At 43.2% G+C, this 16,355-nt stretch overlaps 1 protein-coding gene across 14 annotated transcripts in view; it reads right to left on the minus strand.

The window, feature by feature from the left end:
* Positions 1-16,355, minus strand: part of AMBRA1 (autophagy and beclin 1 regulator 1) — a 180,492-nt gene that overhangs the window by 138,296 nt on the left and 25,841 nt on the right. For 8 of the 14 annotated variants that reach the window (XM_082410735.1, XM_082410734.1, XM_082410738.1 and 5 more), the window contains 6 exons: positions 11,311-11,564; positions 10,873-10,931; positions 10,165-10,348; positions 9,359-9,531; positions 8,316-8,382; positions 6,310-7,763 (listed from right to left, as the gene is read on the minus strand). In XM_082410735.1, coding sequence (XP_082266861.1) covers positions 6,310-7,763; positions 8,316-8,382; positions 9,359-9,531; positions 10,165-10,348; positions 10,873-10,931; positions 11,311-11,445 — 2,072 coding nt within the window. In that variant the 5' untranslated portion in view covers positions 11,446-11,564. Of the gene's footprint in view, positions 1-6,309; positions 7,764-8,315; positions 8,383-9,358; positions 9,532-10,164; positions 10,349-10,872; positions 10,932-11,310; positions 11,565-11,889; positions 11,987-16,355 lie in introns of all 14 variants that reach the window. The other 6 variants (XM_082410727.1, XM_082410728.1, XM_082410729.1 and 3 more) reach the window with 4 other exon arrangements.

Consider the following 16,355-nt stretch of genomic DNA (forward strand, 5'->3'; position numbering starts at 1 on the left):
GAGTCACCGGTGGGAGCCAATATGAAGGACAGCTGACTGGGTGCATTAAGACTTATTACAGCCCTCAGCAAAACCAATACACAAGCTAGAAACATGGCTCAATGGTGAAACAGCAGAGAACAAATTTTAGGTCACCTGAGCTCAAGTTATAGAAGGTGTCTACCATGTACAACTCTAGTTATGCCACTTCATTTATTCAGCAAGTACTCATTGAGCCAAAAACTCTCTAGAAGACTAAGGATGTGATATAATGATTTTTTTTCTCTTTTACTAAGGAAGTCAAAAAGGATATACACTGCATACTGAATCATAGAGGATGTAATTTCAATTCCATTTGTTCAATATAACTAACATTTATTGAGCACCTACTATGTGCCAGGTAGTATTCTAGGTACAGTAGGGATACAGACACAATCACTGCCTTCAGGGTGCTCACTGTCAAAAAGAGAAACAACTATTTCTCTGTCATGGGCGCAATACTACAAGGAAGTATCTATATGTAGCACACAAACAGCAAAGAAGAGAAAGTGATCATTTGGGGCAATCAGAGAAGGTTTCCCAAAGGAAAAGGGGACCACTGTGTTAGGTTTTGAATAATAAGCTGAGTCTACTCCCCATCCAAAGAAACAGGGAGCGATTTTAGATATATAAAATCCTGTAGACTCAGGTCAGTGGCACAGAAGAACTAGTTGAGATAGAACCTCGTCTATATTACGATCGTGCTGAGAAGACCGGTACTTTCCTAATTTCTACTTTGCCTTCTCCCTCTTGTGGACCTGCGACTAGCCCCATGGACATAGTCATTCATGCATTTCCCTCCATCAGCAATGTTCTGCTGTAGCTCCAGGGAGAATCCCCACGTGACTAGAGCTGAGGGATTGAGGGCTCAAGCAAGTTAGTTGGCCCATGAAGCCTCAAGAGGTTTCAGGCTGCTCCAACAAAGCAATTCCCTCACAAAAGTCTTAAAAAAACACAGAAATCTCGGAACTTCCCTGGTGGCACAGTGGTTAAGAATCCGTCTGCCAACTCAGGGGACATAGGTTTGAGCCCCGGTCCGGGAAGATCCCACATGTCGCGGACTAACTAAGCCCGTGGGCCACAACTACTGAGCCTGCACTCTAGAGCCCACGAGCCACAACTACTGAGCCCGCATGCCACAACTACTGAAGCCCACACACCTAGAGCCCATGCTCCGCAACAAGAAGCCATGGCAATGAGAAGCCCCCGCATGGCAACGAAGAGTTGCCCCCACCTGCCGCAACTAGAGAAAGCCAGCGTGCAGCAACGAAGACCCACGCAGCCAAAATTAAATAATTAAAAAAAAAAAAACATAGAAACCTAATGAGGGCTTTCAATTCTAACTTTCGAGGTTCTGGGTCAAATTTTATGCTTGTAACCATGAATGTCTTCCCCAATCTTCACCTATCATAAGGGAAAAGTACAGATCAAGAGCCGTCTGTTCTCAGAACACACTTGATCTTAGTAAATACTTCAGACACAAGGCCTTGTTACCTATCTGGAGAAGAAATGCAGTAACAATTTTAGTTAGGGAAGATTTAGCCCAAATTTGATTCCCCAATTGTTGAGATTTTAACAGTGAACTTCCCTAACTGGGATCACTTTAAAAGGACTAATCAGGACTTCCCTGGTGGTCCAGTATTTAAGACTCCGTGTTTCCAATGCAAGGGGTGCGGGTTCGAGCCCTAGTCGGGGAACTAAGATCCCACATGCCTCGCGGTGCAACCAAAAAAAATTTTTTTAAATGATAATAAATAAAAGGACTAATCAATGCGGTTCTATGGCAAATAACTAAAACAGTGTTTCTCCTGTATCCCTAGAAACATCATGTTGATTACATTTACCCAGTGACAATAATTACAAATGATCTATCAGAGCTCCAATTTTTACAAAGAAAGTCAACTGAAGAGTCCCCTCAGGCAGTGATCTACAGGAGCAATAGAAGTTTGTTTGTTTGTTTATTATTCATTCATTCATTCATTCATTCATTCATTCATTTATTTATGGCTGTGTTGGGTCTTCGTCCCTGTGCGAGGGCTTTCTCCAGCTGCGGCGAGTGGGGGCCACTCTTCATCGCGGCGCGCGGGCCTCTCACTATCGCGGCCTCTCTTGTTGCGGAGCACAGGCTCCAGACGCGCAGGCTCAGCAATTGCGGCCCACGGGCCCAGCCGCTCCGCGGCATGTGGGATCTTCCCAGACCAGGGCTCGAACCTGCGTCCCCTGCACCGGCAGGCAGACCCCCAACCACTGCGCCACCAGGGAAGCCCCGCAACCGAAGTTTTGACAGAGAAAACTGATGTGTGAAAGCACTAATTTCAAATGAAGAGGAGGAAAGAGTGCCCTCTTTAGGATCCAGGAGTTTGACTCCCATCTTTGCTACAAGCACCTCTTTAAAAAGTCACTTCCCCTCTCTGCATCTAAGTTTTCTCATCGATTAGAAAAAGAGACAGAGACAGACAGACACTGGACTAAATAAACTCTAGGTTTTCTCCAGTTTTAAGATGCCATTTAAATAATTTTCTTTTTTTCCCTAATACCACCCTTTCAAGGCCACAGGAACCCTGCTGCAAGAAGCCCCAACACCCTCATTTTCTCCTGCTAAGTCCTGGGCTATCAGACCCCAAAAGAAGCTTCTCATGGTGAAGCAAAGGGCCTGCCATCCAAGTTATAAACTGTAACCTGGAGTCAGACTATATAGAGACAGTCACCTTCCACTGCCCAGAGGCAAAAGGAGATAAACCGTGCATCACTGTTCAGCAACATGGAGCTACACTGAAATACACACTTTTGTTTCATATTCTCACTATCTGAAAACACTATAGATTATATCAGCAACACCAAGGATCAAAACATGCCTCCTTAGTCCATCTCCTACTACAAGGCTGAAGAATAAACCCCCTCCCTTCAAGTAGACATGCACACACACAGTAAGGACACCTTCTCTTCCCTGCCAGCCTAGCCCAACAGTGACACCTGCTGGGGAAATCCAAGCAAGGCCGCTCATCAGCCAGAGAACACTGGACCTTCAGAAGGTGGTAGAAGATGCCGATTAACACAAGTATATATTAATGATTTATACCAGAATGCAGCCCCTCAGTTTATGAGGAAGTGGTGGCCCTTCTTTAATGGGTGTGCACTTAGAATATTTTACAAGATACCTCATTTTTGAGTAGGCTGTAAACCCTTGTGGTACACCTCATTCAAGCTCATCTGAAAAGCAACTCCATAAATAATGTAACCACTGGATTAATATACTATTTTACAATGAGCACTGTGCATTTGTATATTTTAAAATTTTAAAAACGTGTGTGTGTGTGTATATATATATATAATTGTTTACAGCAAGATGACAAGGGACTTCATTTTCTACAACATAACATTTCTAAATGCTTGAACTTTTTTATTTAAACCACAAACACATACTACTTTTTGCCTACAAAAAATTCTGATAGATCCTTAATAGTTTCTGGGTTTTAAGTGGCCTACTTTATTAAGAAGTGACTATTAATATATTAGTCACACGTGGCTATCTACATTTAAATTAGTTAAAATTTAAATGTAGTTCCTCAGATCACACTAGCCACATTTCAAATGCTCAATAGCCACATGCGGCTGGTAGCTACTATACTAGATGGCACAGATACAGAACATTTTATTAGACAGAATTGCTCTAGAGAAACATACTGGAGTATTTTCAGACAAAATTATATGATGTCTGGGTGGGTGGGAGTGGGTAAGGGATACAGATGAGTGCTGAAAATTTTTGAAGCCAGGTGATAGGTATATGGGAGTTCATTTACACTACTTTTCTTTTAATTTTTATATGTTTGAAGATTTCCATAACAAAAAGTTAAAAGAAAAGAAAAACATAAAAATGGTTCACCTAAAAATGAGATTATCACTTTAAGAAATACACCACGGGGACTTCCCTGGTGGCACAGTGGTTAAGAATCCACGTGCCAATGCAGGGGACACAGGTTCAAGCCCTGGTCCGGGAAGATCCCACATGCCACAGAGCAACTAAGCCCGTGTGCCACGACTACTGAGCCCGCATGCCACAACTACTGAAGCCCACGCGCCTAGAGCCCGTGCTCTGCAACGAGAAGCCACCACAATGAGAAGCCCGTGCGCCACAACGAAGAGTAGCCCCCCCTTGCCTCAACTAGAGAAAGCCCACACGCAGCAACAAAGACCCAACGCAGCCAAAAATTAATTAATTTAAAAAAAAAAAAGAAAAAAATACACCATGGAGGGCAGCCTAGAAAAATCTTTAGTCATGCACACTGGAGTTCAAATCCCCACTCAGCAACCTACTGTGTGACCTTTAACAAGAAACTTGACTTCTCTGAGCCACTCTTTCCTCAACTGGAAGATGGGAAACTTCATACCTGCCTTGCACAGAGTTACTGTGGAAATTAGAAATAATTAAGGCAAAGCTAGAACACAGTAGTAGGCTCTCAGTAATTGGTATCTCTAATTATTATCAAACAACAGAGTTTGTTTTAAACAACTCAGGTATTTCTCAGAACAGCAACCCATGAAGAGGTCCTGCTAGAACAGAACGGACAGAGGCTGACCACAAACCCACTGATGCTAGTGAAACAGGCACTGGTAGGCTTTTAGAGCAATAACTGAAGACAGTCCTTTATGGCTACCTTTAATAAACTTTTTGAATGCCTACTATATGTCAGGCACTATGCTTGCTACTGTCTCACCTCTCTTGACAAAAAGGAAGAACAGAGTCTCAGGCTCCTGATATGGGTCATTATGCAAGGCAAAGTATTCCAAAGCTGGGAATTTAGATGTTAATCCAGAACTGGCCTCAATCAAACGGGCAGAGTAACAATCTCAGCTACCTCGTCTATCTTTCATATCTGACCAAGTCTCCCTGTGTTCACGTTACCGCCCTTAAGTAACTTCTTACTATCCTGAATTCATCATGCCCTTTCCTCCCTTAGCATGTGCTATACCCCCAAAATAAAAAGGTCTTTCCCTTTCCAAATCCTACCCATCTTTCAAGACTTATTCTTTCTTGTAAAGCCTTCTTTGATGATCCTTCCCTTTCTCTGAAATTAGACTACATTTAATCTCAGTCCCATACAATGAAGCATTCGGCTCCTTTACATTTTTTATGTAATTACATGTAAATAAGTCTTGCCTCTACAACAACACTGTATACTGCCAGTGGGCAAAGACCAGGTATTATACTTCTTTTGTACTCCTGACAGTGCCTAGCCCAGTGCTAGAAAAAAAATATAATTCAACAAATACTTATTAACTGGGTAACTCTCTAAAGCATTCTCCCAAAATAACAAGTACATTATGTGCACAATCCATATTCCCACCCTTGCTAGAAGCTTATGTCAGAGAAATTTCAGATGCTTCAACAGAGGATGCAATGCAGAGCAATATGCTGTTTGGATCCAACAGGCATATTCTGGGAGTTGGTGATTATGCTAGATTTGACCTTTACAGAATTACAGAAAGAAGTCCCTAATAAATCAAGATAGATGCGCACACAGCCATACACGGAACATGTGGTGGGCGATCAACTACACCCACTCTGTTTCTTCCATGAAAGAGTTGCCTGGGATGCCAATCCAAGTACGGAGAGGCCTTCCTTCTATGAATTTCTTCTTCTCCACCTCGAGGTGAATGTCCATCTGGAAGATCTACTCAAAGAATCTTAATTAAGCAACTAACTTGCTGTCCAAAAAATATATACCTCTAAAAAAAAAAATTTTCCTTGACATATATACGTACTATTTTCTTTTCCTTCTGTCAAGTTGCAATGTTCCAGAAGATATGGTTTAAGAATTTGTCCAAAGCAACACAATCAAAGACCCAATACACTAATCTGTCCCAAGCAGGGTTCTCTTTTACTACTTTTTCCTAGTCTCTCTGGGACATTTTGTTGTTTCACAATAACCAGTCCTGCACATACAATCCTTGGAGAAGGCCAAAAAGCAGAGCAGAGGAAGTCAACGGTTTTACCTCCTCATGCCTCTCTAACCTCATCTACAAGTCTCCTCCAAGGCTAAACGTCACATGAGCTTAGCCAGAAAAGGAGCAAGCAGTCACCTGACTCACACTGCCAGGCCTTATCCTCTTTCCGCCACTACAGCAAGATTTTCCAAGAAGATGCAATGGAAGCTAGGGAGATCAGAACCAGATGCATGATGCATGGATCCCAGACGCTCCAGATCCAGCCACAACACCCACAGGACTGAAGGAAGAGATATCAGGAGGAAAGTAAGGGATACAGGAGAAGACAGGAAAGCATCTGCTCACCTCCTGAGTGAATCTTCCTCGGAGCTTTCCTCAGCCATATCCTGATGTAAGGCCTCCTGCGACACAGTTCCAGATCTGCTGGACTGGGTGTAAATTCGTTCCCAGTGGCCTGTCTCCTGGTTGAAGGCCACCCCCACAGTCCTCTCCTCCTGCGGGCTAGCAGAGCTGCTCAACTCCAGCCTGCTGGAGCTCGGTGTTTGGCCCTCAGTCCGCTCGAGAGGTGGCAACTGGCTGCCACTCGAGGGCATGCCCTCAAAGGTACTGGGGACCTGCCAGGAGGAGCTGGCTTCGCCAGAGGAGTAGTTGGGTGCGCTTCTTTCCCAGCGCAGGGTATCGTTGTTGAAGGTCAGGAGATTGTGGCAAGCGCGGCAGCGGTTCAGGTGGCCACGCGACAGGTTGGAGTTGTTCTCGCTGCTGTGTGGGGTGGGCTGGTGGGAGGGGCCTGGCCTCTCGGATTCAATGTTATTGTTGAGCATTTCCTGGGCCTGTTGGGCCTGGGGCGCTTCCCCACTCAGGCTCTGGTCCAGCTCCTGAAGCCGGTCATACTCCAAAAAGAAGCGTCTCAGGTCACATTGAAGCTCGTGGCGAATGCTGCCCGAGTTGTTTTGGCTGGAGCCATTCCCTCCATCTGACTCAGCTGCCAACCCTGAAGCTGGAAAACCCCTCCCTTCTGTGGCTGAAGTGTACACAGATGCTTGAGAGCCACCTTCCTGCTGTCTCAGCACAGACAGCAAACTCACCGAAGAGGCACTGGTCCTGGGCGGGGGCATGGATTCCGCCTCAGAGCGGGAGTTCAGACTGAGCACTGTCCGGGTCCACTCAGATCCTGTCAGCCCAGGAGCGATTTCTCGGTGATACCTAGAAGGGTGGCTAGACAGAGGGCCTCCCAAAGAGCGACGGGTGGGACCCAGACTGAGGTTGCGGAGCGTGTTGCCGGCAGTGCTGCTCTGGACTGTACTGAAGGCAGACGGCCGGTTCAGGAGGCCCTGGTCCTGCTGCACTGATGAGGCCTGCTCCGGGGGATGGAAGGGCTCGGTCTGTACAAAAGAAAAGGAAGGGGTAGTAGCCCTGGCAGGAGCAGGGGGGACACTGTCCTGGTGTGGCAAGAGGGAAGGAACTCGAGTGCCAGAGCAGCGGCTGCAAAGGCACAGGATCCCAAGGTGCTGGCAGCACTCGGCTGTGGGGTAACTGACCCGCTGTCGGAGCCGGATGTAAGCGGAAGTCCTGGGACGCTCCGTGGAGGGCTGAGGGGGAGGCGGTGGGGGTGAGGGGGTGGCAGAATCTTGCACTGTGCTTTGCTCTCCCACCTGGATGCCAGAGGAGCGGGAGGACAGCATGTGCAGGAAATTGTGGAGGAGAGGCGTCCGGCGCACTGGCTGTGACTGCAGGAGGGCACGCTGACGGTAATGCGATAATTCTGTTCCGTCTATGGGGATCTCTGGTTCGTCATCACCCTGCAACGTGGACCAAGGTGGGGCGGGGGCAGAGCCAGGCAGTTAGGTAGAACTTGCAGGTAGATCAAGAAAAAACTACTGATAATCATCCAAGGAAAACCTTTCTAGAGAGGCAACAACTCCATCCTTGAAGTACTGAGAATTAACTGGTTCCAGATTCAGAATCATCATATGGTATTAAATTATTCACTTCCAATTAGCAACACTTCTGAACGAGTACAGCTGGCAAACCAACTCTGTTACAAAAGGCATTTCCAGACATGGAGGCAGTAAGGGGAAGCAAAATGTCAACCAGCCAGAGGCACATGAATGACAAGTTATCCAACACAGCCTGGTTACTTCTACTGGGACCATCACTCAGGGGTTTCAGAATGGACTCCCCCCGTCACGATATGGCTATAACTCTGAATACAGTCTGAAGCTAGTTTTTAATCTTGACTGGAAAGAAACACTTGGACATTGAAAACTGAAGTCCAATATAATCAGAATTAGAGCACTAGTTGAGAAAATAACCCACAGTTTAGACAGAGTTGGAACTGCTGGCTAACTTACCTGCTGATTAGAGGGGTTAACAATTGCTGTGAGTAAGTAGTGTCCAAGAGGATCAAATCTCACCAGACTGAAAGCACAGAAGAAAGGGACAGAGACACAGAGAGAGAAATTATGTTAACCGAGAAGAGGACACCTGTGAGAAAACGTCTGGAAATCATTACTGACAACTGTGGGATCACCGAGGTATCCACTTAATGTTACAGACTTCCAAAACTTTCAAACAGATTAAAATAATAAAGCTCAATACTTCTTCTTACATCCTCACACTTGCCAGAATAAGGGAATACATATCGCAAAAATAATTTCAAAAAACACCTGGGCTTCCATCCCAGGAAGCAGCTACATTAAGCACACAGCTGCTCATGTCTAAGAGCCCATCATAATAGTAAAGCAGAGAATGCTCCCATACTCTGCCACAGGTTCAGGTCTCCCCTCACACAGCAGCTACACTGGCAAGAAGCATGAGTGCTGGTGACAAGGAATAGTCTCAGCATCAAGTGACATAGCTGAGGCTAGAAAATTAGCTAATATCCAACTGCGATACCAAGAGGACCAAAGGAAAACAATGCATTGACTTTAATTCAGGCAATATGTGCGCTGATTTTGATGGCTAAATATGTAAATATCTACTAGCAGATTGGATACATATCTACATCTCCACTTACCATTTCCAGAAAACCAGGGATAAGCAATTTACCCACCAAGCTACCCACCACCTGAATACCTTTCAGGATTATAAAAAAAAAAAAAAAAAGGCTTTATACCAAACCGGATAGCTTTGAACCTAAAACAGATTCTAACAGCCATAGTCTACAGACACCAGAAGATGAGGCCAATAAGGAACAGCTGAAATGAACAATATGAACTGCTTCCTGGCTGATTAGCCAGCTGCTTAAAAAGTAGGAAGACCCATAGGGATAACACCCTGCCCTGAGCAGGGATAATACGGAGATAATAATCTGTCTCCTGAGGTGAAAGCACAGGTAAATGCTCTCTGCCATGTTAATCCTACACCAGACGTCGCCGGTGGGCAAAGCACTCACCGGACCCGTTCCATCTCACTAGCTGTCTTCACCACGGCAAAAGGCTCCCGTCGACTCCAATCCCAGAAGTGGATCTCATTGGCAGTGGCAATCAGCAGGAGCTGAGCCGTAGGGTGGAAAGCCAGGGAGGCAATGGCATTGTTGCTATCTGTGAACCAGCTTTCACTGCCACCCTATGAATGAACAAATCCCAGACATTCTTAGGTTACAAGCTGCCAGCAGACTGAGATGTCTCAAAAAAAAAAAAAGGGTCCATTTAACATAAAACGACTACTTGTAGGGCCTACTTTAAGTATGTCCTCTGAAAACGACGTACAAAACCAGTGATCTGGCAGTGTCACCACCAACTTTATCAGAAAAACATTACTGTCAGCTCAGTTTTGTCATCTACAATCCATAAGCAATGAGCACCCGCACAGCTCCTGTTTCTGGAGCCTGTGAAAACTCAAGCTTGGTGCATGACATGGCGCACAACAACCCACTAGCCAGTCACCAGGACAAGGAGCACACTGCTTGACGATCGTGATCAGAATACAGTGCAATCCTTGATCTAAAACAAGAGAAATCCATCCTGAAGACGTCTTAGAGTGTCCTGTACTATGTCACAATGGGCAGACAGTTAAATAGGGTGTTCATCTTAGAATGGAGGGCTGTCGGCTAGACTCCCTATCAGTAAGTAGGCAATGATTACTGAGTAAGTACTCAGATATAGTTCTAAGAACCTGGCTAGTCTCTCCTCCAGCGTTAAGAACCCAAGGGAAAACAAGTCTCTGCATTTAGAATACCAAAGAAAAGGAAACACTTACGTGTAAATCCCAAATCCTAACCTCCCCATCTAGGCAGCCAGAAGCAATAAGGCCTGAGATGGTGGGATGAAAAGTGACACACCATGGAGTGCGGCGGTGTCCAATCAGCGAGTGAACACACTTGCCTGTCTTCACCTCCGTGATATAGATATTATGGTTTACATGGGTGGAGGCCAAGAGAGTCCTAGGGAATCAAAGAGGAGGAAGTAAATGTGAAGCATGTGGGAGGGTAACAAACTTTATCAGCTTTGGACAAAAAATGAAAATTGATACTTATTCCCCATCCCAACATGAAAAAAACTACGCCTTGGGCATTACAAACAACAGAAACATTCTCATCTTTAAAAGCTTTTGGTTTCTCCATTCTGTCCCCAGATGACACATAACCCCTTCAGAGAATATTTTTTCCAGCAGGGAAAACTATCACACTATTGGTGGCCTATATCACACAGGCAAAGGATTCTTATTGAGAAACTTTCCAAGTTTTGATCCTCGACGTTCATAGATTCCTTTGCTTATTCCCATTATTTTTATGGTTAGCACTGCTCATCTACTTTCTTTCCCTTTCTGATAACACTGGCAAAGCTCTGTTCATTCAGTGCTTCAAAGAGCCTTTAGGGATTTGACTTGGAAGATCAAGCTAGGCCAAATACAGAGAAAGCAATGCTGTCACAAGTCTCAGGTAAAGTTTAGGTAAGGACTAGGTACCTGTCTGGGCTGAAGGCCAGTAAAAAGGTAGAGCGTGGACTATCCGGCAGTTCTACTCTCTGAGAAACAAACAAACAAAAGTTAAAATACATTATTTATAAACTATGGCTCACTCTATCTCAAAAGCACCAAACCATTCTAGACTAGTATTTACAGTGTAAGCTTAAAAACTGGAGACAATGATCAAGCTACAAATTGAGAGAGATAAATCTAAATTACCTTCAGGAAAAATATCTAGCTCTAAAGAAAAATGATATTTCTAGCCCATTATACTTCCAAATTTATTAAAACCTCCCCCCCACAAAAAAACAAGTTAGATATATCAATTCTCCTACACAAAATAAATTGTACCCCAACTCTATGTCATTAACCCATTCTAAGGCCCCATTCTACCGTCACCACTACAACTCCTATGTGAAAAACACCCATTTTTCTCACCTTGCCCTCCCATTTCATCCACCGGGTTTTATCTTCCACCAGCTCCTGCAGAAGTCGCTGAGCTCCAAAGGTCCGAGTGCCCCGTTCTCGCCCCCAGAGTATCCGGACAGCATTCTTCTCTGGAACAACCTTCATGGTCCTCAGTAGCCACTGTCACACCAGGCCCGGGAAGAGAAGGAGTGAGCAATAGCTCTACACGCTGAAGCAGCTAAAATGAGGCCATTCAGGTCCTTGTAAGTTGCCTTCATGGAAATCTAAGGTATAGACATTAACGTCAAAGAACATCTATTCTGCAGTCAGAGAAGGTTCCCACTGCAAATACGATTCTAGCTCAAAGAGGAAAGTACTGTTCTTTTCATATTTAATGACACCTTCTCAGAAAAGACCCTTCTCCCAGAACTTTTCTTCCAAGAATATTTCATCCTTAAATTCCTCCCATATCCTCCATAGCTCAGCCTTATATCTAAAGAACAGACCATTGTCTAAAGGAGTTATTCTTTTTATCAGGCAGTAAGAACTTTTTTACTAACCAAAAGGTCTAAAACCCTGTCAAAAACAAAACAAATCACAACACAATACCTGCACTCTGGGGACTTCCCTGGCCGTCCAGTGGTTAGGACTCCGTGCTTCCCATGCAGGGGTCACAGGGTCAATCACTGGTCCAGGAACTAAAATCCTGCATGGCACATAGCACGGCCAAAAAAAAAAAAAAAATCTGCACTCCCCGCTCTGTGCCAAGCTGCTTCCCTAGTTGCTGGTAGTCCTCCTTATCACTTGGGCAGCCTCCAAACTAAAGGACAAGTAACCGATTTTAAAAGGCTATTACTTAAGGTATGGTTCTTATGCAGCAGCTTCAATTCTATCTCCTACCTAAAAGCAAGTGCACAGAACCCCTTCGAGGTACCTTTCTCATTCTCTTTTTCTCTTCCCCACTCAAGTTCCAGAATAGAGGACAGAGGAGGAAAGAAAAGAAAAAATTTCAATTCCTTTTTCTCATCCACTGCAAGCCTTAACGGTATAAAACTGTCATAAAATAAACATAAATTCTACTAAAATGTCAACTAGCAGCAAAGTATACACATGTGCAACAATTAAAGAATTGTGGTCCCTCCAAACAATGGAATATGCAGCCCAATGAAATGGCATTTGAAAAGAATACGTATATAAACCTCATTCATTGCAACACTGTTTCTTCAACTATATTTTGAAAAAATTCAAATATACAGAAAAGTTGAAAACAGTAGAATAAATACCAACTACTCACCACTTAGACTCAAGAATTGCTAATATATTGTCAAATTTGCCTCATTTATCTCCATGGATAGAGATATATAAGGGTTGTTTTAATTTTCCTGTGAACCATTTCAGCAGGCATTGAGATACTCTAATCCTATATACCTCACTGTGCATCTAAGAATGAAGACATTTAACTTCATAACCACAATACCATTATCACACCCCTTGTCATTTGTGCCTTTAATACACCAAATACACCAAAAAGTGTCTAAAAAAAAATCCAGAACCCAATCAAGGCTCAAGCAACAAATTTGGATGTTATGTCTCTTTAGTCTCTTTTACTCTAGAATGGCCTCCAAGTTTTATTTTGGTTGGTTCTGTTTATGCTTGTTTGTTTGTTTACAACACAAGCTTTTTAAAAAGAACAGGAGAGTTGACTTGTTGACTTGCAGTTGACAGTTACATCCTAGTTTTGTCTGGTTATTTCCTCACAGTGCCATTTAGCTTGCATCTCTATCCCTAATACTTCCTGTAAACACTGACTAGATTTAGGTTAAGAGGCTTAAGCAAAAATGCCTCTCAGGTGATGCTACTACCTACGTACCTCATCTCATGATGCAGCACATCATATTCTCAGACTGTTCCATTTAGTAAGACTTGGTAAATTACATGATCATCTGGCAAAACATGATCACTTGGTTGAGTCTGTAACAGCCAGAGCTCTCTTTATAAAGGTATATTTCCCCCTTTACAACTACTGATCTGTGGCTAACATTTGGCACCATGTGAATATGCTGTTCCTCTTCAACCTTTTGCTTAATCGTTTAGCAGTCACTGATGATTCCTTTTTAAATTATTTCATTTGGGGGCTGGAATACGTTGATTTTCCAACTCCATCATTATTTCTACATTTATTAGCTGGCATTCTTCTATAAAGAACTTTCCCTTAATAACTGAAGCAGAGGGTTTCCCTGGTGGCGCAGTGGTTGAGAGTCTGCCTGCCAATGCAGGGGACACAAGTTCGAGCCCTGGTCTAGGAAGATTCCACATGCCGCGGAGCAACTGGGCCCGTGAGCCACAACTACTGAGCCTGCACGTCTGGAGCCTGTGCTCCGCAACAAGAGAGGCCGCGATAGTGAGAGGCCCGCGCACCACGATGAAGAGTGGCCCTCGCTCACCGCAACTAGGGAAAGCCCTCGCACAGAAACGAAGATCCAACACAGCCAAAAATAAAAAATAAATTAAAAAAAAATTAAAAAAAAAGCTTAGGGGCCCAAAAGGTCCTTTAAAAAAATAATAATAATAAAATAACTGAAGCAGAGTAAATGCTTAATTTTTTTCCCTTTAATTACTACTTCTTATAGTTTGTAATAGCAAAAATTGGGCACAACCCAAGTCTCTAAAGGGGACTAAATGACTAATCTACGGTAAGGAAGATTCTCTGGGTACTGATAGCAAGAGATCTCCAAGATACATTGTTCAGAGGAGGAAAAAGCAAGGAGCAAAACAACATATATAGTAAGGCTAACTTTTGAAAAAGAGAAAAAGTTAATGGTCACTTATTAGGGACTGAAGGGACAAGGTAAATGGAGACAAAAATAGAAGCTAGACTTCTCAGTGTTTTTGTTTTATGTCATTTTAATTTTTGAAATTACCTATTCAAAATTTATTTTTAAAATATTTAATAATGTGAAAAAAATACATGTTAAGTGAAAAAAGCAGAACAGAAAATTATATATAGAGTATGATCCCAATTTTATTTTTTTTTAAATCTTTAAGAATAATGATAGAGGCACTTCCCTGGTGGCCCAGTGATTAAGAATCCACCTGCCAATGCAGGGGACACGGGTTCAAGCCCTGGTCCGGGAAAATCCCACATGCCGCGGAGCAACCAAGCCTGTGTGTCACAACTACTGAGTCTGCGCTCTAGAGTCCGTGAGCCACAACTACTGAGCCCGCATGACACAACTACTGAAGCCCGTGCGCCTAGAGCCCGTGCTCCGCGACAAGAGATGCCACCGCAATGAGAAGTCCGCACACCGCAACGAAGAGTAGCACCCGCTCACCGCAACTAGAGAAAGCCCGCGTGCAGCAATGAAGACCCAATGCAGCCAAAAATAAATAAATAAATAAATAAATTTTTAAAAATCATAAAAACAACGATAGAAGAGAAATATAAAAAGTATTAACCATGGTTCTCTTTGGGTGGCAGGATTATAGGTGACAATCATCAGAAAAGGCAGCGTTCTTTTCATTGTTTAAACTTAAAAAGTAATAAATGCTTATTGTAAAAAGTCAAACAATAATCAGCTCTTTACACTTCATGAAAGGCTGCAATCTAAAAAGTACATAACTAGACGCATCCAAATACAGAAGGAAAAATATTTATCGCCTGTGCTGAAATGAGTTTTCTCCCTGGAATATTAAAATTTAAAAAGTCAGAAAGATTCTACAGAAAAACATAATTCCAAGTTCCTAGTCGCATACACCACAAAGTTCCCTAAGGACTGACTGAGGAACACTCTAGCCTGTATCCTTGTAGTACAGCTCCCATCCCCCAGTAGCCTACAATATAAATACTATGTACACACTGAATATGTCAACACAGTGCGGGCCAACCTCCTGCATAAACTAAGGATGAACTAACTGGAAAGAAAGAATCTCCCTGGTGACCCTGACAACTCAAGGTTTAAGACCAAAAGTCTGGAAGTGAAACTGCCACAAAGCTGAATAATTACTAACCAGGAAGGTGGCAGAAATACAGTTACCATCCATTCACCTTAACCCTTAACTGAGCCTATAATTTTTTTAGAGCCAATCATTCTTTTACCTAATATAGAGAAGTTCGGCAGAAATGAGTTTTGAGGGTTCCTTGCCCTATAGTGCAACATTAAAAGTACTTTCAGAGAAATATATTTAAACCATTTATAATCTTATAACATGTGGTGAACACAGCAGCAGTCCAATTCCTAAAAAAAGTCTGACCTTCTGACCTCGTGTAACTCAAGAGGAAGAAAATATAGGTCACAAACACTGGATGATTCAGAAAACTGTGATGCAGTCTGAAGTTCCTACAGGAATCAGAAGGACGAGGGAAGAGCTGCTACAAATACCAGTTATCAAGAAAACTCAAAAACTAAAGCTCAGGATTACTGAAGAGCTTGTCTACCAATTCCCAGAGACCTCGACACACCAACAGTTCAAACAAGAGAAAGTCTGACTGATGGCAAGAAGTCAAAGGAACTAAAACAACTGCAGAGTCTCTCTTTTGTCTGAAAAAAAAAATATTTGCTCAGTTTCTTTAAAAGGATAAGGGGCCTTCTCCTGATACACTCCTTACAGCCACCTGAGAAGAAATTTTACTTTGTTCTCCATAAAGAACAAAAGGAGCTAAATCAAACTGCAGTCAGGCAGGCCTGTTGCTGAGGAGGAAGTACCAGTCAAGTGTGTTTTTCATTCCTCTTTTTAAAAAGGAGGAAGAAACAAGTTTCCCAATCTGTCCCTTAAACCAGATTGGGACAAAGGGTGCCAAGAAGAGTCTTTGTGATACCATTACACAGGCCCCCGGAATCAATTCTCAATCACCAAAAGCCTTGTGCACGTACAACCAAAAGGGCACAACTGGGATATGTACATAACACAAATATTATTTGTTATTCCACTCCATTTCTAACCACCCCCCCCATAACATGATGATCACTCTAAAAAGATGGGAGGATAACCACCTTGAAAGGTTTTCTCTGCTTAACTGTAGGACAAAATTATATTTAACGAGCACTAATAAAAGTCACCTAGAGATTATGCACAGC

Source organism: Balaenoptera physalus, assembly GCF_965194825.1.
Source record: "Balaenoptera physalus genome assembly, chromosome: 10".
NCBI lineage: Eukaryota > Metazoa > Chordata > Mammalia > Artiodactyla > Balaenopteridae > Balaenoptera > Balaenoptera physalus.